Source organism: Bubalus bubalis, chromosome 24 (assembly GCF_019923935.1).
Source record: "Bubalus bubalis isolate 160015118507 breed Murrah chromosome 24, NDDB_SH_1, whole genome shotgun sequence".
NCBI lineage: Eukaryota > Metazoa > Chordata > Mammalia > Artiodactyla > Bovidae > Bubalus > Bubalus bubalis.
The window spans coordinates 31347562-31367680 of record NC_059180.1 but is presented as its reverse complement, the minus strand read 5'-3'; the positions used below and the strand labels follow the sequence as shown (position 1 = coordinate 31367680).

General features: G+C 48.4%; 1 protein-coding gene across 12 annotated transcripts in view; it reads left to right on the top strand.

Moving 5' to 3' along the window:
• The window catches only part of SNX29 (sorting nexin 29), a 586612-nt gene that overhangs the window by 165698 nt on the left and 400795 nt on the right, over positions 1-20119 (top strand). Inside the window, exon 14 of one of the 12 annotated variants that reach the window (XM_044935768.2) lies at positions 9935-12928. The exons of the other annotated variants lie outside the window; for them this stretch is intronic. Coding sequence (XP_044791703.2) covers positions 9935-10031 — 97 coding nt within the window. The 3' untranslated portion in view covers positions 10032-12928. Of the gene's footprint in view, positions 1-9934; positions 12929-20119 lie in introns of those variants that run through there. 12 annotated transcript variants of the gene reach the window in all.

The window sequence follows — 20119 nt, the reverse complement described above, 5'->3', positions numbered from 1 at the left end:
GGCTCTTGAGAGGATATATAGTTCTTCAGGCTGTATTTTACCTGCAGCCAGGACCATGGACTGTTCCTGCCTTGAACTTGGTGTGGGTGCGAATGGAAGGCAGGCTGATGCAGTGCTGTTTCTGCAGGACTGATGGATGGCAATGTTGTTGGTGTGGGAAGATGAGTGGGTGATGACGAGGAGGGCTCACGTCTCCACTTTCTAGCGGGGTAGGGTCGGGGGGAGAGACAGTCACAAGTACTGTCGACCCTTGAACAACGCAGGTTTGAACTGCATGGGTATTTTTCCATAGTAAATGCTACAGTACTGCGTGGTCCCTGGTTGGTGGACTCTGTAGACTCGAGGACTATACCAAGGGCCGACTTCAAGTTGTGTGCGAATTAACCCTTGCGTTGGTCAAGGGTCAATTGTTACTGAAAAATTTCCGAGAGTATGAGTACTGAGAAGACGGTAAAAAGTGGTGGATGTGAAGCAGGTGGGGGGACGTATGGGGGCAGCTGTTTCCCTAGTTGTTGTTGATCAGTTGCTCAGTCGTGTCTGACTCTTTGTGACCCCATGGACTGCAGAGGCCAGGCTTCCCTGTCCTTCACTGTCTCCTGGAGTTTGCTCAGTCTCATGTCCATTGAGTTGGTGATGCCATTCAACCATCTTACACTCTGCCACTCTCGTCTCCTCCTGCCCTCAATCTTTCCCAGCATCAGGGTCTTTTCCAATGAGTCAGTTCTTCGTATCAGGTGGCCAAAGTATTGGATCTTCAGCTTCAGCATCAGTCCTTTCAATGAATATTCAGGCCTGATTTCCTTGAGGATTGACTGGTTTGATCTCCTTGCAGTCCAAGAGATTCTCAAGAGTCTTCACCAGCACCACTTGGTGGGGGGGTCAGGGATGGAGGAGTTGGGATTGGAAAGTTGAGAAGGCACCAAATCTCCCATGATTGGGGCCAGATTGATCCAGATAGAGGGAATGCCCTGAGGTGAAGATGAGTGTGGGGTGAGTAAGGATTGCAGAGAAGGCCAGTGTGACCAGTGCAGAACCCTTGAGGGGGAATGAGATAGAGAATTAGCCTGGTGATACTCATCATGCAGCAGCCATAAGAAGTCTGGGAAACAGAATTTCCAGTTAATTGAGATTTCTAGTGAATAGAATTGGAGAAGGCAATGGCACCCCACTCCAGTACTGTTGCCTGGAAAATCCCATGGACAGAGGAGCCTGGTAGGCTGCAGTCCATGAGGTCGCTAAGAGTCCGACATGACTGAGCGACTTCACTTTCACTTTTCACTTTCATGCATTGGAGAAGGAAATGGCAACCCACTCCAGTGTTCTTGCCTGGAGAATCCGAGGGATGAGGAGCCTGATGGGCTGCTGTCTATGGGGTCGCACAGAGTCGGACATGACTGAAGCGACTTAGCAGCAGCAACAGCATGCCACTTTAAGAGAACTGGTGCCCTAGTGAATTGGGCTGCTTCCCAGGTGGCGCTATAGAATCTGCCAATGCAGGAGACCTGGGCTCAATCCCTGGGTTGGGAAGATCTCCTGGAGAAGGAAATGCAGCCCACTCCAGTATTCTTGCCTGGAGAATCCCACGGACAGAGGAGCCTTGTGGGCTATAGTCCAGTGGATCACAGAGTCGTACACGACTTGGCAACTGAACAACAACAAACATAGTGACTTGTTATGTAGTGGGCGTTTATAAGACACACCTGGGAATCCTTGATCGTGCAGGTTCCAGGCTTTCAGAAGTTGAGCTGTTGCATTGCTCCTCCTGGCCCAGCGTTACAACTTTGAGATTCAGTACTGTTTACGAGTGTGTTCCTTTTCAGTTGTTAATATTTTTTTTTAAAAAAAACTTCTCACTTTGAAATGGGCTGGCATTCGAAAGCTGTGTGAGCAATCTGAGCATTTGGCTTGTTTTTAATCCTGGAATTTTCTTATTTTGGGCAGTGAAATTCACATGGAGTGTGTTTATTCATGCTTCCTTGACTCACTTCTCCCACGACTGTTCTTGAATTTGCATCGCCACCGTATGAATGAATCAAGAATCTGTCAGGTTTGGTCTTTTGAGGAACAGATAAGGAGAGCTGGTCAGGACTTTCCAAGAGGCATTAGCTTCTTATTAAGTGGGAAACACATGGTTTTACATGGAAGCGAGTGTGAATAGAATAGGCCCATGTTTTTGCTTTGGAGTCATGATCACTCCGTCTGCCTTGCAAAATGTGCTTTTTCTGGGTAATTGTCCCAAAGCATAGAGTAGTTTGAATGACACTCCACCTGCAAACACCTTTTCCCTATCACAGTGTGCTTTCTGGTTATCAGGTGGTGCGACAGGACTCGTCAAGCCACTCAGCTCTGAGTGGCGCGGAAAGTGGCTCTCATTTTTTTGTCTCAGGTCTCAGGTCAACTCGCTTCTGCTTAAGAAACAGCAAGAATAATCTGTGCAGTCAAAATTGTCGATCCTTTCGTTTCTCAGTGCTTATTCAGCTGAACATTTTATAAGCCTACTTTACAGTCCTATTTTTATCATTCAAATATTAAAAATAAACTTTGATTCCCTGAGCACTTTTGGAGGGCATGTGTATCCTTTAGGGCTCTTGATGATAAGTGTCAGAAAATCCAATGCAGATTGACAGAAGCAGAAAGGTGATTCCGGAGCTCCCATGAGCCAGTTAGGTTTGGCTTCAGGCACAGCTGGATCCAGGGTCCATTTCTGTTCTGTCTGGGCCTCCTTTGTAGAGAGTTTCCACTCTCCATGTTTTCCAAGCATGAGGTAGCCACAGCGGCTGCAGACCTCCTGTCTTTTCAGTGTTATGTCCAACGGGCAAGACAGAGTTTCTGGCCTCGGAGCAGTCAAACAGGAGACTCAGGCTTGACTCTGTGTGCCTCATATTGGGCCCAAACATATGTCCATCCCTGAGTCGGTCCCTGTTGCTGGGAAGAGTGAAGGCCAGATTAGCCTGCTCTGAATTCTTCACCTACCCTCGGAGGTGAGGTGGGTGGAGGGATCTACTCCCAGGTGGGCATCCTGGGAGAAAACCAGGTGTGCAGTTGATGTTCCTGCTGAGAGCAAAGCAGGTGCTGCCCCCTGGGCTGTGTCCTGTCTGTGTGTATCCCCCCGGTGCCCCACGGGAGCCCAGTGCAGCTCAGAAATGTCCTCAGAATCTGACTAGCTGTCCCTGAGAAGCTGCAGGTGAGACTGTGCAAGCTGGCCAGAGAGGGCACTGTGGGGCAGAGCTGTGTTCCCAAGTTTGTAGAAAAGGATGGTCTCTCTTGTTACACAGATGAATATTTTTATTTCCCTAATTACCTTTATTTGGCTAAGTTTTAGAAAATAGAACATAACCCGTCAAATCTGTGAGTTTTCATATTCCATTGTTTAGGACAAGGTGATGTAAGAAAGTGGGCCAATTAAAAAAATATCGCAGAAACATTAGCATGGGTTCTGTTGTTGTTGTTCAGTCACCCACTCACGTCTGATTCTTCGTGACCCCATGGACGGCAGCACTCCAGGCCTCCCTGCGGTAAAAAGCTTGAGAGTGACTGCTGCGCGCGGGCCTGGCCCAGGGACAGGTAAGGGGGTGGGTGTTGAGGCCCCCGGCTCTGCGCACGTGGGCTGTGTGACCCTGGACTTCTCGCCTCCCCTCTCTGGGCCAGTCCCCCTGTGAAGTGGGGCCTCCTTGGAGGGTGGTTGGGAGGATTATATGACGTGCTTAGGACAGTGCTGAACACGTGGTGCAAGTTTAGTCTGTACTGGGTATCAGGAGTGGTAGTACTCATCGTACCAGTACTACCGCTAGTAGTGGTAGAGACGTGCCTCAGGGTTAAACGTGTGGTTTGGACGGTCAGTGAAGTAGGTCCATTGGTTCATTACAGAGCTGTGTTCACTGAGCCTCTGTCCTGTGCCGGCTGTGGGGGTGAGTGCGGTCGAGGAGGGGGCCTCGTTTTGGTCGGACCCGATTGTGTCCTTTGGGTCATTTCCTCATCACATCCTTTCACCACCTGCTTCTCAGGTGCTGCTCTTTGTTGGCAGAGTAGGTGGGGGGCAAATTGTAAATCCACAGCTCCTGGAAAGTGTGAAAACCCTATGTGTTTTTCCTCCCTTTGAGGTTCTCTGTTTAAGAACTGCCACCAGCCGCTTCACACGTTAGAGTGTGTGTATGTGTGTGTTTAAAATCAGTGGAACATGATACAATTTTTAAAAAATGATCGCAGAGAATCCCTGGTCTAACCTAATGCTGTGAATTTAATAACTGTAATTACTGGTCTGCCTGGACTATGTTAATTTCGCAAAACAATATTAACTTTGGACTGCTGCATGGACCTCCCCTTAGAGGGGTCTGCCAGCGGTAAGTGATGGTGGTCAGCCAGGGACATTCTATCTCGACTGCCCACGTGGCTCATTAGCTCAATGCCCGTCTCTTTTGTGTCCAGAGGAATGTTTGACTTCATGGGGGACCCTGTAACAAAGTCTTAGCTTTGCTGGCTGAACCAGGAAAACTGACTTCCTGGCCAGCTCTCAGCAGGTGAGGTCCTTGGCCTCATTTGGAAATGGAAGTGCTGTGTCATTTTTTTCCCTGCCTGTTGAGGAATCTGAGTTCAGTGACCCATGACTGTACCAGGTGGTTGGCTGACTCAGAGCTGGAGTCACCCCAATGGTCTTTGTCTGAGCTCTGCCAGGGAAGCAGGTGGGTCAGCTGAGAGAGGTGACTGGCGGGCCACCTGTCTGGCCATCCAGTCTGGCCAGACAATCACCTCTCTCAGCTGACCTGCCTGGAGCCTCTGTGTGCCCCAGAAGAGTGCTTGGAATCTCTCATAGCTCACCTGTCAGGATTGGCTTCCTCCTCCTCCTCCTCATTAATATGGTCACCGTCTGGGCAGCCGCCACTGACCAAGTGCCTAGGGTTGGGAGATGCAGTCACTGATTCTCTTATCACCACCATCATTAATTATGACTTTAATGATTATGACAGTTCACATACACTGAGTGCTTACTTTGTTCCAGCTCTTGTTTTGCTGTTGCTGTTCAGTTGCTCAGTCGTGTCTGACTCTTTGTGACCCCACGGTCTGCATCACAGCAGGCTTCCCTGTCCATCACCAACTCCCGGAGTTTGCTCAAACTTACGTCTGTTGAGTCCATGATGCCACCCAACAATGCAGTCTCTGTCGCCCCTTCTCCTCCTGCCCTCAATCTTTCCCAGCATCAGGGTCTTTTCCAGTGAGCCATCTCTTTGCATCAGGTGGCCAAGGTATTGGAGCTTCAGCTTCAGCATCAGTCCTTCCAATGAATAGTCAGGGTTGATTTACTTTAGGATTGACTAGTTTCATCTCCTTCTGTCTAAGGGACTCTCAAGAGTCTTCTCCAGTGTCACAGTTTGAAAGCATCAGTTTCTCAGTGCTCAGCTGTCTTTATGCCCATTGTTTAATCTTCCGAAAGCCCTGTCTGATTGGACACAGGAGACCTTGGCACAAAGAGGTTAGGCCACTTGTCCTTGCAGGGGAGCAACCTGGCCAGGATTCAAATTCACATAGTGTGACTCGACAGCTTAAGTTGTCAACTGGCCTGTGGGCCCACCATCCATTTTTGTAAATCATGTGTTGCCTGTAACTCAGCCATGGCCACCCGTTTACCCACTCACTCACAAACGGTCTCTGGTGGTTTTGCATTACAGCAGCAGAATTGAGTGGTTGTAACACACACCTCTGCCCTTTCCTGAAAATGTTTGCCAGCGCCTGCTCTGAGCCCAAGCTCTCAGCCACTAAGCCTCGCTGAAACTCGCAAAGAAAACTAAAAGTGCAGAGTTCGCGCCACGTGCCAGGCGCTGGGAGACGGTGATGAATCAGTGGACATGTGTCACCTTCTGGTGGCGGCAGGTGGTAGCTAGGTACTTACCTTATTCATAAATGTGTGTTTATAAACAGAACTATCTGAAAGGAAAGTGTAGGCTGTGTGAAAGCAGGAAAGAGGCTCTCAGTGCTGGAACACACTTGGTAGAGGGCAGGGGTCAAGGAGGATTCTCTCGTGGGGTCTTCAAGCTGACAAAGTTTGAGGGAGGAACCCTCAGGGAGAAACAACAGGAAGTGCAAAGGCCCGGGGGTAAGCAGCAGGGTGTGGGAGAGGACCCTGCTTTGGAAGGTCTCCTTCCAAACGAGGATACCCAGGCTCAGAAGCTGAAGGGATCCTGCTCTAGGTCACATGGCAAGGTGAAAAGTCATGCAGAGAACCGAACCCACCTTTGATTCTCCACCCACATTGTTCCTCCTGTTCTCTTCCTCTGCTTGCAGTGTCTGTCCCCTTACATGCAGCGTCCCAGTTGGAACCATCTTCTCATAATGGGACAGGCCCCTGGGGCCCCGGGATGCAGCCTGGACCCGGGCAGACAGTAGCACTGATGAGCCTGGGGTACCTTTGGAGCCTGCCCTACTTTGCCTTCCTGGTTTCCTCCTTGAGAGCTGCTGCTTTTTATCCCTCATCACAGGGAAGCAATTGGAGTACCTTCCCCAGTTCCCTTTGCTGCTCGAATGTTTTAATGATAACATCTTGAGTTATTATTAGATGGTTACATAAATTCCTATCCGTTCACTTTCTTAGCGTGCCCTCTGAAGTGATCCTTTAGGAGATAAAAGAAAGTCATAGGAGGAAGGTGTGAGTGAAAGTTGACTTGCATTCCCTTTGCCCCGAATCGTCAAGGGCTGAGTGGTTGGCACTTGGGGGTCAGGTGGGGAGGGGGCTGTCCCACTTCTGAATAGGACCCGTGGGGAGGACAGTCCTGCGATAGGGTTTCCCTCCTGAAGATCATGGCCATAACTGAAGGATGGCTTTGGAGGTGACCTCAGAACTTCACCTCAGCTCCTGCTAAGAGCAGGCTTGATAAAACATAGTGTATGCGGGGCAGGGGGATTCGTTTTAAACATGTCCCCAGGATATTAGTTGTGTTGTTATTGTTTTTCAGTCGCTCAGTCGTGTCCGACTCTTTGCCACCCCATGGACTGCAGCATGTCAGGCCTCCCTGTCCTTCACCATCTCCCGGAGTTTGCTCAAACTCATGTCCATCGAGTCCGTGATGCCATCCAACCATCTCATCCTCTGTTCTCCTCCTCCTCTCCTCCTGCATCAATCTTTCCCAGCATCAGGGTCTTTTCCAGTGAGTTGATTCTTTGCCTCAGGTGACCAAAGTATTGGAGCTTCAGCTTCAGCATCAGTCCTTCCAATGAGTATTCAGGGTTGATTTTCTTTAGGATTGGCTGGTTTGATCTCCTTACTGTCCAGAGGGCTCTCAGGAGTCTTCTCCAACACCACAGTTCTTTGGTGCTCAGCCTTCTTTATAGTCCAACTCTCAAATCCATACACGACTACTGGAAAAACCATAGCTTTGACTATACGGGCCTTTGTCAGCAAAGTAATGGTATTCATTTTTAAAATATGCGAGCGTCCCTTGCACGCGGGCACTGGAATAAAATAGAAAAGATGATAGAGGTTTGGGCCTGTGTGTACTTGTGTGCAGGTACGTGCTTGTGTGTGAGTGTGTCTTTGTGTGCGTGTACACCCACCTGCTTTTTATCAGCAAGGGAGGTCTTTTTGGGCACATGAGCCGTAGGAATCATGCCCGGATGCCAGAGAGCTGGTGGCGCATCCCAGCAGCTGCTCATGGTTCAGTCCAGTGTGTACGAGGCCTCTGTCCTCAGAGAGGACTGCACTGCTGTGGGGGAGAAAGGCTGGGGTGACCTCAGGCTGTGGGCAGGGGCCAGTGAGGAGAGGGTGGGCAGAGACCCAGGCGGTCAGGGGGGCTGTCCCTGAGGGCTGCTGTGAGGGTGGAGAAGGGCACCCCCAGGCAAGTTTAGGAGGTGGGCTCCAGGAGGCGGGTTGGTTACAAAGTGGGAACTTGGAGGCTGATGTTTTGGTCTCTGTTGAAGGCGTGTGTGCACGTCAGGGTATGTGTGCGTATGTGTGTTGATGGTGACCCCAGCTGAGGACTCAACTCGTTGCAGCACCCTGACACATCCAGGAGCATTGATTCCAGGTAGACGGTGGTAGGGTTTATTCATGGCTCAGGAGCTCTGGAGAATCGTGGCTGGTGCTTTACGGGTCTTGGGGAAGTGATGTGATTTTATATCTTAGGTTACCCTGTCAGCTTGGAGGAGGGTTGGGGAGACCTTCCACGAGGGCCAGGGGTGCCCCTGGTGGTCTGTAATTCCTTCTCCAGCTCCTGATGGACCCAGAGGAGGGTGCTGACCCTCCTCCCTGGTTGGCAGTGGCTCCCGGGTGGACCACCTGAGGGGTCCTGCAGAATCATGCCGCTCCTGTGGTTAACTGGGGGTTTCACACAGCTGCCCGCCCTGTCTTCACGTGATAACTGAGGGCACCGAATTGAACCCAGCTCTGGGGTTGGCTGTTGCATAAACCTCTCAAAAAGGCTGAAATTTATACAAAAGGAGGGAAAGTCATTCACAGTCACTTCCGTCTTGTGATCAGCCCATGTCGGATAGCAGGGAAGGTCCACTCTGGGTGTGTCTTCCTCAGAGCTTGAGTTTGTCAGGTGGGGTCCGTGGTCTCTCTCATCTTGAGCCTGTGCTGTCTCAGAGGGACTGCTGAGGGCAGGGGGATCACCCACTCCCCTCTGGCTGGTGCTCGTGGTTGTCAGTCTTCACAGAGGAGAGTGTGGTTCAGGACAGTAGCCCTCCTGTAGTCTGTGGGTGTTCTCTCTAAGCATGGTGACCGTAGGGGAAGCTGTATGTGTGAGGATTCTGGGTTGCAAATCAAAGGATCCCAACTCAGATGAGTTTGTATAAAACAAACAAAACCCAAACCCAAGGAATCTGTGGGTGGTTTGTGGTTTAGTCGCTACGTCGTGCCTGACTTTTGCGACCCCATGGACTGTAGCCTGCCAGGCTCCTCTGTCCATGGGATTCTCCAGGCAAGAACACTGGAGTGGGTTGCCTTTTCCTTCTCTTAGGGATCTTCCTGACCCAGGAATTGAGCCTAGGTCTCCTGCACTGCAGGCAGATTCTTTACCAACTAAGCTACAAGGGAAGCCCATAGGAATCTATAGGATTGGCCAAAAAGTTTATTCAGGTTTTTTTGTACTCTCTGAAATGGGGACATCCAGTCCACTGGTTAAGGCTTTGCCTTCCAGTGTAGAGTGTGTGGGTTTGATCCCTGGTCAGGGAGGGCCTGACCTGGTAGGCCAAAAAAAACCCCCCAAAACATAAAAACAGAAGCAATATAGTAACAAACTCAATAAAGACTTTAAAAAATGGTCCACATGAACAAAGTATCTTAAAAAAAGCTTATGGAAAAATCTGAATGAACTTTTTGGCCAACCTAATACCAAGTTAATGTAACTGGGAGCCTCCAGGGGCTGGTGTGGGCTTCCGGTAGGTAGGTCTGGCTCCAGAGCAGTGCTCAAATCACTGGCCTCCGAGTCTCCACATCACCTCCACCCGACCCCGAGCTTGCTTTCTGGGTTGACGTCATGTTCAGGTGGGCTTTCTCCAGAGGTGGCACGCAGGGCTTCCTCAAAGCCAGGCTTCCATTCTCCTTGCAGGTCAGGGTCTCGGCGAAGCGAGCACCCTAGGCCCTTCTCCGGAAGGACCCCCGGCTAGCCCTCTGTGGGCCCTATGGCCTCCCGGCTCAGTCTTCAGTTCTGGAGGGATGAGCCAGCTAGGGTCACGTGCCTACCCCTGGGAGGGAAGGCGGGGCTGTGTGATTGACACACCCACCAGCATCTCATGAAGGGCCGTTTCTGGAAGGAAGAGAAATGGGATGGCCCCAAAGTAGAAGAATTTCCTCCACCTGAAACCTTGGCAAGTGCCAACGGCCCCGACATCCCAGATTGCAGGTTTTTGAAGCAGAATAGAGAAATTTCTGCTGGTCAGATGGGTAGGGAGCTTTGTTTTCAGGCGTAATACAGCATTTGGGTCAAATTCATGTTTCTCGTTATAGGTACACTTTTGAAATGGCCTCCAAGTCCTTCTGTGTCCACAGCTCAGTGCTTGGTGGGTGGCCCAACTGTTTAATTTGGTCAAGGACTTACTCTTAATTCTCACCTGTGCTCCTTGCCGGCTGTGTACCTTCAGGCAAGTCTCTTGACCTCTCTGGGCCTTGCTGCCAGTGAACACCAAGCCTGCCAGCCTCTCGCAGTGCTTTTGTGAGGATCCCACGAGAGTCCTGACTTGGTCAACTGTGCAGTTCCTAGCAGACATCTGTGCTGCTACTTACCGGTGTTGTTGTGCTGGGACTCGTCTTTTGTTGTTGTTGTTGAAATTGCATCTGAAACTTTGAATCTTTATTCCAGAAGTGTTACTCGCTCTGATTAAGAAAAAAAGTTTTTTTAACCTGCTACACAATGTGAAGTGTTGTTTACAAATGAAATGCTCATCGAGACCCTGAGGCTTTGTTCACCAGCTGAGGAGAAGTAGCCTGTGTCCGTTGTTAAAATAAACACAGGATGGCAAATTTATTTTCTTCTTCTTTATTTATTCTCTTCTTGGCAATTTATTTATTTAAAAATATTTATTTGACTGCATGGGGTCTTAGTTGCGGCACCTGGGGTCTTTGTCCGCAACATGGGGGCTTCTCTAGTTGCCATCCATGAGCTTATAGGCCCTCTGGCATGTGAGATCTTATTCTCCAACCAGGGATTGAACCTGCATCCCCTGCATTGCAAGGCAGATTTGTAATTGCTGGATCACCGGGGAATACCCTTCTTGACAATTTAAATGGGGAGGGAGTAGAAAGGAGAAAGAGGGACAGGGCTGGAAGGAGAGTGTGGAGGTGGTCCAGAGGGTGCAAGGGTCTGAGATCTGTCATGTCACTGCTCAGGTGTCGACACCTCCGGCATCCTCGTCCTGGGTCTGAAAGAGCAGAGGGCAGTGGATGGGCTAGGTCATCACTGTTGGTCAACATCCTTCATTTCTCTGAGTCTTATTTCCTCATCTATAAAATTGTTACCTTTCTCATAGTGTTGTCAGGATTCAATAAAATAATCCAGGCAAAGTGCTCAGAATGCTGTCTGACGGATGTAGGGGCTCAAAGAATTGTCATCATCATTAGTATCCTGCTTTAATGAATGAATTTGATTTTTACAGCCCTTTGAGATATGAAAGATGGATGGTCATTCTGTTCTCATTTTAGGGATAATAGACACAGATTCGAAAATGTAAAATCACTTCTGTGAGGTGTCACATGGATTCACAGACTTCGTCTGTGAAAGACCAGGTAGTAAATATCTTCAGGTTTGTGGGCCACCTGGCCTCTGCAGCAGCGACTCAGCACTGCCATTGTAGTGTGAAAGCAGCCACAGATGACGCGTCACCCGATGGTTGGGACTCTGTACCAATAAAACTTTATTTACAAGGCTGGATTTGCTCTATGGCTGCAGTTTCCAGACCCCTGATGGAGCTGGTGAACGGCCAGGTGCTGAGTTAGGTCTCGAGTCTGGGTCATCTGGCTCAGAATTCTAACCCTGTCCCCTGTGACACATGGCTTCCTCTACATGTGGCCCAGGAGAGGCTTATCCACCAACCAGGAACCAAGCACCTGTTTCTGGAGCTGCTTAGAGCCTTTGGGAGAAGGGAAGGCTGCGTTCCCAGCCTGTGAGATGCCTGCAGACACTTCCTCTCTTGTGGCTTGATGTGTTGTGAATCCCCTGATGCTCAGGTGGGTGTTGCCGCCCCTCTGCTGCTGGGTGACAGTTCAGCAAAAGTGAAACCTGTGAGCTGGAAGTCGTGACCTGGACTGGCAGGCCCGTCTCAGTCTGCAGGGCAGGTCAGCTGCCTCCCTGGTGCCCTGCTGCTGTTGTGCATCTCTGGGGCGGTGGCTGGGCATCTCTGTGCTCCTGAGCTGCTGGGATAACCACGTGGGAGGCATGGAGGAGCGAAACCCACCAAGAGAGCCAGCGGCCCTCAGTTATCCTGTGGCCACTCTGCTGAAAGTCAGGGCAGGGAGAAGTCCCATCTTGGCAAGAGGAGTCATTGGCACTTTCAGCCTTGACCTCTTCTCAAAGGGAAGGGTGGACACACCCGGTTATTGTTGCCAGTGTCAGCTCCCGGCACCTGAGAGGCAGAGAGATTTATCATTGGATTTCAGCCAACCCTGCAGCAGCCTTAGTGCTGGGAGCTGGGCTGGGAGAGGGCTTAACCATGACAGACAGACCAGCTCGTGTGTCAGTCACCAACTTTCAAGGTGGCATTTGAACCAGCACAAAAGAATTCTCAAAGCTCATTTAAAAACTGGAGGAATAGGTCTATTTTCCACACGGTAACTCCGTTGGTGCTTTATAAATAATGAATAATAAAAAGATTAGGAGGCGACAGAATAATATGAAAATGGACCCTGTGCTGGGTGGCTTGTTGGAAAGTTGCTGTGTTCTCCCCCACCTCTGAGTAATAAAGCACATGTTTGAGGAGAGTTTGTCTTTGGTGGTTTTGCTTTTTTGTATTTTTGGGGCAGGAAAATGATTCTGTAAATTGAAAGTGTTGTTAAGATTTCAAAATTCTCAATCCCTTTGTCCCTGAGGTAGGAGGGTTAGTACATGGCGTGGTGTTCTCTCCTGAGAAGCCTAACAGAAAATGTTAATTATATTTCATTTACCGCTTAGGTAGTTTCTAAAGGGAGATTGGCTTGGGAGTAATTATTTGGGGATTATTCTATTTTTAGGATTGCTATCGGAGGATTACCTAAATTGTTGCTAATCTATTTCTAGACTGCGTTTTACTCACTGCCTCTGTTATACGTTTGCAGCGGACTTTGGCCCCCGAGGTGGGTCACTGTTTGTTATGGACTGTGCTGTGTCCTCCCAGAATTCATGTGCTCAAAGCTCTGATGCCCAGTGTGACTGTATTTGGAGACAGGGTCTTTAAGAAGGTTGTTGCTGTTCAGTTGCTAAGTCATGTCTGTCTCTCTGCGACCCCATGGACTGCAGCACGGCAGGCTTTCCGGTCCTCCACTGTTTCCCAGAGTTTGCCCAGGTTCATGTCCATTGAGTCGGTGATGCTATCTCACTGTCTCATCCTCTGCCGCCCCCTTCTCCTTTTGCCTTCAATCTTTCCCAGCATCATGGTCTTTACCAGTGAGGTAGCTCTTTGCATCAACTGGCCAAAGTACTGGAGCTTCAGCATCAGTCCTTCCAATGAATATTCAGGGTTGATTTCCCTTAGGATTGACCGGTTCGATCTCCTTGCTGTCCAAGGGGCTATCAAGAGTCTTCTCCAACACCACAGTTCAAAAGCATCAATTCTTCAGTGCTTAGCCTTCTTTGTGGTCCAACTGTCATGTCTGTACATGACTACTGGAGAAACCATAGCCTTGACTATTTGGACCTTTGTTGGCAAAATGATACCTTGATGTCTCTGCTTTTTAATATACTGTCTAGCTTTATCATAGCTTTCCTTCCAAGGAGCAAGCATCTTTTAATTTTATGGCTGCAGATCACTGTCTGCAATGATTTTGGAACCCAAGAAATAAAAATCTGCCATTGCTTCCACTTTTCCCCTTCTATTTGCCATGAAATGATGGGATTGGATGCCATGATCTTAATTTTTTTAATGTTGAATTTTAAACCAGCTTTTTCACTCTCCTCTTTCACTCTCATTAAGAGGCTTGTTAGTTTCTCTTCACTTTCTGCCGCTAGAGTGGTATCATCTGCATATCTGAGGTTGTTGATATTTCTCCCGGCAATAATTAAAGTTAAAATGAGGTCATGAGAGTGAGACTCAGCTCTAATATGGTGGATGTTCTTATTAGAGGAAGAGATGCCAAGAATGTGCACGCACAAGTTCGACCGTGTGAGGACAGGGAGAGAAGGCGGCCGTCTGCAAGCCTGGGGGACAGGTCTCAGGAGAAACCAGACCTCCTACACCTGGGTCTTGGGTTTTAGGTGCTCAGAACTCTGAGACATAAGTGCCTATTGTCAAGCCACCCGGTCTGTGGCATTTGATTATGACAGCCAACGTACTCTTAACTGCTGTCTCTTCTTCCAGCTTCTAATGGGTACAGGTTCATCCTGGGTCCACTGCTTACCTGCTGTGAGCACTTGGGACAAGCCGATTAATCTGAGTTTTGGTTTTCTTCTCTGTAAAATAAGGAGTGTGTCCTAGAAATTATGCATTATGTGTATATGTGCTGTTTGTGTGTGTGAACTGTGAAAGGGACTGACCCCAGTTTAGCCTTGCTGTCTCTGGATAAACGCACTTGCTGAGGTCCAGTGTCCCTTTGGGATCTTCTGTGTTTCCAGTGACTCACGTTCGTTGCTGCGGGAAGCAGGCATCGAGCCAGGATTGATGACGAAGGCGGTGTGGTGTGTGCGGGGGAGTCCGTCTGCTCAGTGTCCATCTCAGCTGTGCTGCTCTGTTGGCTGTGGCCATTGGCTGGCTGTGCTCCTACTCACAGCCTCAGTTTACTCAGCCGAAAATGGGAGTGGGCGTGGAGTTGGGCTGGGTCACTAGTGTTCTTACACAAACCCTGATTCTGCAACTCCCGTTTTAGGAACCCAAACGCGACTCGGCCTTGCATGGCTGTCCTTGTGGCTTCTCTTACCTTGAAAAGTGTTAGCCTGTTTAAGGTCTTAAATGAAAGCCGTGTTGATCTTGAGAGGCAGACCTTGCTGGATGTATTCTCTTACATTCCTGTGATTGTCTGAGTGCCTGGTATATAGCAGATGCTGAGTTATTTTTATTTTTTAACAGCTTTATTGAGATACAGTTCATAGTAATACATACAGTTCATACTAATTCATACAAGTCACTTGTCTAAAGAATGCAGTTCAGTGATTTTTTTTTTTTTTTAGTGTATATAGAGTGCTCACTTATTTATTTATCTATCTTTGGGGGGGCTCTGCTGGGTTTTTGTTTAGTTGCCCCTTGGCATGTGGAATCTTAGTTCTCTGCTGCTGCTGCTGCTAAGTCGCTTCAGTCCTGCCCGACTCTGTGTGACCCCATAGACCGCAGCCCACCAGGCTCCTCCGTCCCTGGGATTCTCAAGGCAAGAACACTGGAGTGGATTGCCATTTCCTTCTCCAGTGCATCGAAGTGAAGAGTGAAAGTGAAGTCGCTCAGTTGTGTCTGACTCTTAGCGACCCCATGGACTGCAACCCACCAGGCTCCTCCGTCCAGGGATCAAACTCACGTCCCCTGCATCGGAAGGCCAATTCTTAACCGCTGGACCATCAGGGAAGTCCCCTCAGTTACTTTCTTGTCTCAATTATTTTTTAAAATAAGTGCATGGCTGCTTTATCTGTTGCCTCATATGTAGTATGGGTTCACTCATTCAGCGTGGGCCGAGTGCCTGCTGAACCGAAGGTCAGGCGCTAATTGCAGCACTGGGCATCCACCGGTGTCCCCGTCAGGTGACAGTCCCTGCCTTCATGGAGCTCACACTCTTGTCAGGAGGTCATCGTAAACCAAGAGTTGGCAACGTATCTATCTGTCCCATAACTTCTCTCTGCTTACTGAGCAGAGCTACCTTACAATAACCCAGAGTCCACACGATCTTAGACTTCCCTGTCCCTGCCATCCCCCGCTGGCCAGTATAGGCTCTATGCCTTTGTAGTTTTCATCTGATCAGTGTTCATGAGACAAGGGGAGGGGCCCAGGGACAGGAGTGTGAGGCTGGAGGTTACAGGATTCCGCTCCAGAGGCTGACATGTGCCGGGGCCTCTTAGGAGCAGTGTCTTCTGGTGATGAGGTGTGGCTGCAGTGGCAGAGTCGGCTCTTCTGCTCTTTTCTGGTCATTTTCCCCTCCCTTTGCCACCGTCTGTGGATGGTTCTTGTGCTGGAAGGGGGCTGTGTAAGCTGTTACTCCTGTGGGCGGAGGTGGGGGTTGAGTCATGCTCATTTGAGAGTGAAGCTAGAGACAGGCGTTGCTTTGGTTCCACGGAACACAGCCCTCAGTCTGGACACCAACCAGATCCCAAGATTCCACAAACCAGCCTGACTTACATCCTCTTTTAAGTCAATCCAGGACCCAAAAGGTCAGACCTCCTTCAGAAAAAGGCCTTGTTGTGCTGAAAACAAGTTGGAACTTGAATAGTCAGGAAGCTTGACTCCTAGGCTTTTTTGTATTTGTTTTGGAGCAGAGAATACTAGGTGATCGGATTCACCAAAGATGCGTCAGAATGGAACTTTCCGGTGCCCTTTACACTTGAACATCAGTCTGGTGACTCTAAAATCCTTAGGTCGCACCATCTGCAGTATCTTAAATATGTTACTACATTTTGGAGAAGCATTGCTGTCCAAGTTGGAGGATAATTAAATTTTCTTTCCCTTCAAAGTCACTTGCCCAAAGGAGTTTTTCCATATCTGAAGTTCACTAGTTTTACTAGGATGCATCTCCGTATTAGTTACTCAGAATTAGCACTCTCAGGTAGCTGGTGGGCTCCTATATGTGATTTCCTTCTCTTTATTTCCGCAAAGTTGATTCAAATCGTAATTTAGTGTCTGTTCCTTTCCTTTGGTTTTCCTCCCTGGGGGCTTCTGTTTCCTGTATGTTGCATCCTGTCTTTACTATTTGTCACTTTCTTGCTAATCTTTATTCTTTGTTCACTTTTTAGTTTAGTTTTGTTTTGTTTTGTTTTGTTTTTTAAGCTTCCTCTCTTCACCGTTTAGGTGTTCCTTCCAGGCTGGTCTCATTTCTGAAAACTTTGCTTTAATTTCCTGAGTTTTGTCCCTTCACCACTGAGTTTTTCTAATTCTGGTCCGAGTTGTTCTTTCGCGTCTCGTTCCATCTCCGCAGTGTCATTGAGTTTGGATTGAAATAGAAAGCTGCAGTTACGTGGGTATTTCCGGCATGCCGTCATTGTCTGTAGAAACATTCTCCTCCTTCCTCTTTTTTCCTCACAACTTCTGTGTGGGGTGTTCTCTGGCCATTTCTCTGTTGCTCTTCTTTCTGTGTGGTCAAGAAACCAAACAGTTAGAGGGAGGGGGTAAGGTTGAGGGCAGCTCTTTTTACCTTCCCTTGTATTCACGGAGGGACCAGGTGTGTGACAGCTTGCTTTCTGGACTCCTGGTTTGGTTCTTCTCCCTGACTTTCTTTTTTAACGTTTTTTTTTTTTTTGATGTGGACCATTTTTACAGTCTTTATTGAATTTATTACAATATTGCTTCTGTTTCATGGTTTGGGTTTTTTGCCAGGAGGCAGGTGGATCTTAGCTCCCTGACCAGGGGTTGAACCCACACCCCCTGCATTGGAAGGTGAAGTCTTCACCACTTGGTCAGCAGGGAAGTCTGTCCTCCCTGACTTGTATTTAGATCTTCACTTCCCTTCACCTCTAGTGTCTCTGTTGTGCTCAGTCATGATTCCACTCGAGTAGTTGTTTCTTTCTTTTCCCCCACTGCATTGCCCTGACCTGACAGGGAGCCCGAGGGGGCCAGTTTGGAGGAGTGGAGGCCTACCTGAGGTATCCCCTTAGGGTTCACCTCACGTCCCTTGCACTCACCTGCTGTTGGGAGAAGGGAAGTCTCTTCTGGCTTTGTTAGAGTTCTCAGCTTGGTCCAGCATGCTTTCCTTTCCAGGATGCTCACTGGCAGTTTGGGGGTTCTTTTCTGAGGGTGTCTCATCAGATGCCCTGTTGCTGCTTCCTTCTCTGTCCACCTGCATAGATGCGGATGCCCTGCAGGCCTTGAGGCTGTTAGTCTGTCCTTACCTGCTTGCATTTTGGCTTTGGGGGCTTCCTTGTCAACCTAGTTTTTTTTGTATTGTCCATCAACTTTGGGTTTTGTTCTATATTATTTAGAGAGATTAAAAATTAGACTGCCATCACACCTGTCTTCCCAGAATCCCTTTCAAAACAGACATTTAAAACACTACAAATAAATGCCCCCTTAATGATGATCCCACCAGACAAAGCACAAAAGAAGGAAGCTGCCTGTGAGAGTGAAACCGCAGGTGAGCAGGCAGGCTGATAACAGGCCGATTGGTTAACTCATCTTGCTTCACAAAAGTGGCTGCTCTGCTGGTTCCTCGCAACCTTGGTTCATTCGGAGCAGAGCTTCCCCGCCAGGGCGCTGCAGAGGCTCCCCGGGCCGAGATAGCGATGCTTTCAGCCCTCGGCGCTGTCGGAGAGACCCAGACGGCGGGACCCCTGCCTGTTGCCTCCAGCCTAAGCGGTTTCGTCTGTCCACCCTCAGTGGGATACAGAAATGTCATTTTGAGCCCTGCTTATGGATATATTTATTCATCAAACATTTCTTTTTTTAAAAGTCCCTTAACTTATAATTTTGAAGAATTTCAACCCGACAGGAAAGGAGCAAGATGAATGTAGTGAACTTGGGTACACCCAGCCTTTACCTGGATTCACCAGTTAATGTTTTGCACATTTGTCTTTATATTCTCTCTTTTTTATTAATAGATAAAGGAATAAGCACGTGTGTGTATATCTATATATTTATGTAATTTTTCTGTCCTGTTAAAAGTTGTTTCGGGCATTGTGATTCTTGATTCCTAAATCTTTCTACATTTCTCCCTAAGAACAAGGGTGGACAGCGACATTGCCACGGTATTATTATTATACCCAAGAAAATCTACAGTAATTCTACTATCTGATATGCTGTCCATATTCACAACTGCCTCATTGTTCCTAAAATGTTGTTTTTAGCAATTTCTCCCCTGTGATTCAGGATCCAAAAAGGTTTATGCTTCATGTTTGTTCTTAGGTCATCAGACCATAGCCCAAATTCCATGCTGTGTTCTATGACGGATGTTGGGGACATGGCAAACAGGTGGGCCCCAGTTCCTTCTTTTAAGGAGCTCGTGGTCTAGAAGCAGCCAGGGTAAAATAAGAGCAGTACAGAACTGGACTTCCTAGGATCTTCATGCTAGTAGCTATATTCCTAAGAGTTTCGACTCACCTTTGTAACCAGTAGCATCCAGCTCACTCCTGGTTTTCAAGTCCTCCATGCCTGCTCAGCTTCCTGGAATCTATGGGAATCCATTCATGTTTGGGCTCTTGACATGTATCAATATACAGGCATCTTAAAAGCCTTCCACCACACTGTCTTGATCCTCTTGACATTCTATTCTACCAGGATGCTGGAGGCCCCAGAACACACCTTCCTTATATTTAGTGGTGTCTTCTATAGTTTCTCAATAACCTATCCCCAAGATGTGCGGTGAAATTGAACCCAGAGGAAAAATGTTTTAATCAAGTGAAGGCAAGCAGCAGTGATAGACAGCTTGAAGGAGCCTCATTTTCTTTTTGCTTTGTCAGCTCACAAGCATTAACTGTCAAGGGGGAAGTAAGTGATTGTGTCTTCTCAGCAGTGTGTTTTTGTTGGCCAGATCTTTGGGGACTCTTGTTGCATCAAGACAGGAGTGCTGGTTGGAGCTTGCCAAAGGCAGTTTGAACCATAGTCTCCGAACCATAAGCCACCCCCCCAGGGAGGGGTGTAAGCCTGGACTTAGAACTCAGTGGTGACTATTAATAACTTTTCTATCACGTTCATGCTTTGACCCTGAAATTCCCATCCTATAGCTGCCTCTGGAATTTTGTCGGCATCCCAGTAGGGGGTCTTAAACAGGAATTCCGACAAACGGCCTGGTAGTTAATGGAAGTGGATGCAGCAGGTCACCTGTGAGAGGACGAGGGCACGGGGCTCTGAAAAGCGCTTGTCTGAAGAAGCAACCATGCCAGCTGCAGTGGCCTCAAGAGCATGCGAGTTTGGTCAGACGCTTGGATTTTTCAAGAAAAGTTGGAGACATTGATTTGTAAGGGAAATATCTTGATTTCTAATTATTTGCACCTAATTAAAAAAAGATATTATACACACTCTCACACCCTGCTCTGAGGGGCAACAGAGCATGTCTACAAGCCAGATGGTCCTTGCATCTGGGATGCGTGGTCATCTCCACCCTCCTTGGGTCATCTTTGTCTCTCTTTCTCTGCTGTGTGGCCTCCATTGCTCTATTTTGTTGTTACCTTTTTATTTTTGCTTCATTCACAGTCCCTGTTTCCTGCCTGTGGTCTCAAGTGGCTGGCATTTGATGAGACTATTGTGACTTGTTCAAGAGCCAAATTGAGTTTTCAACTTGGTATTCAGATGCAGGATGTCTCTCTCTCCTAATGCTGTATCAGTAACAATAGCTCCTCTGTGGCCCATCAAAATCCCTAGACTCCACTCTGCCTGGTGGAAAGAA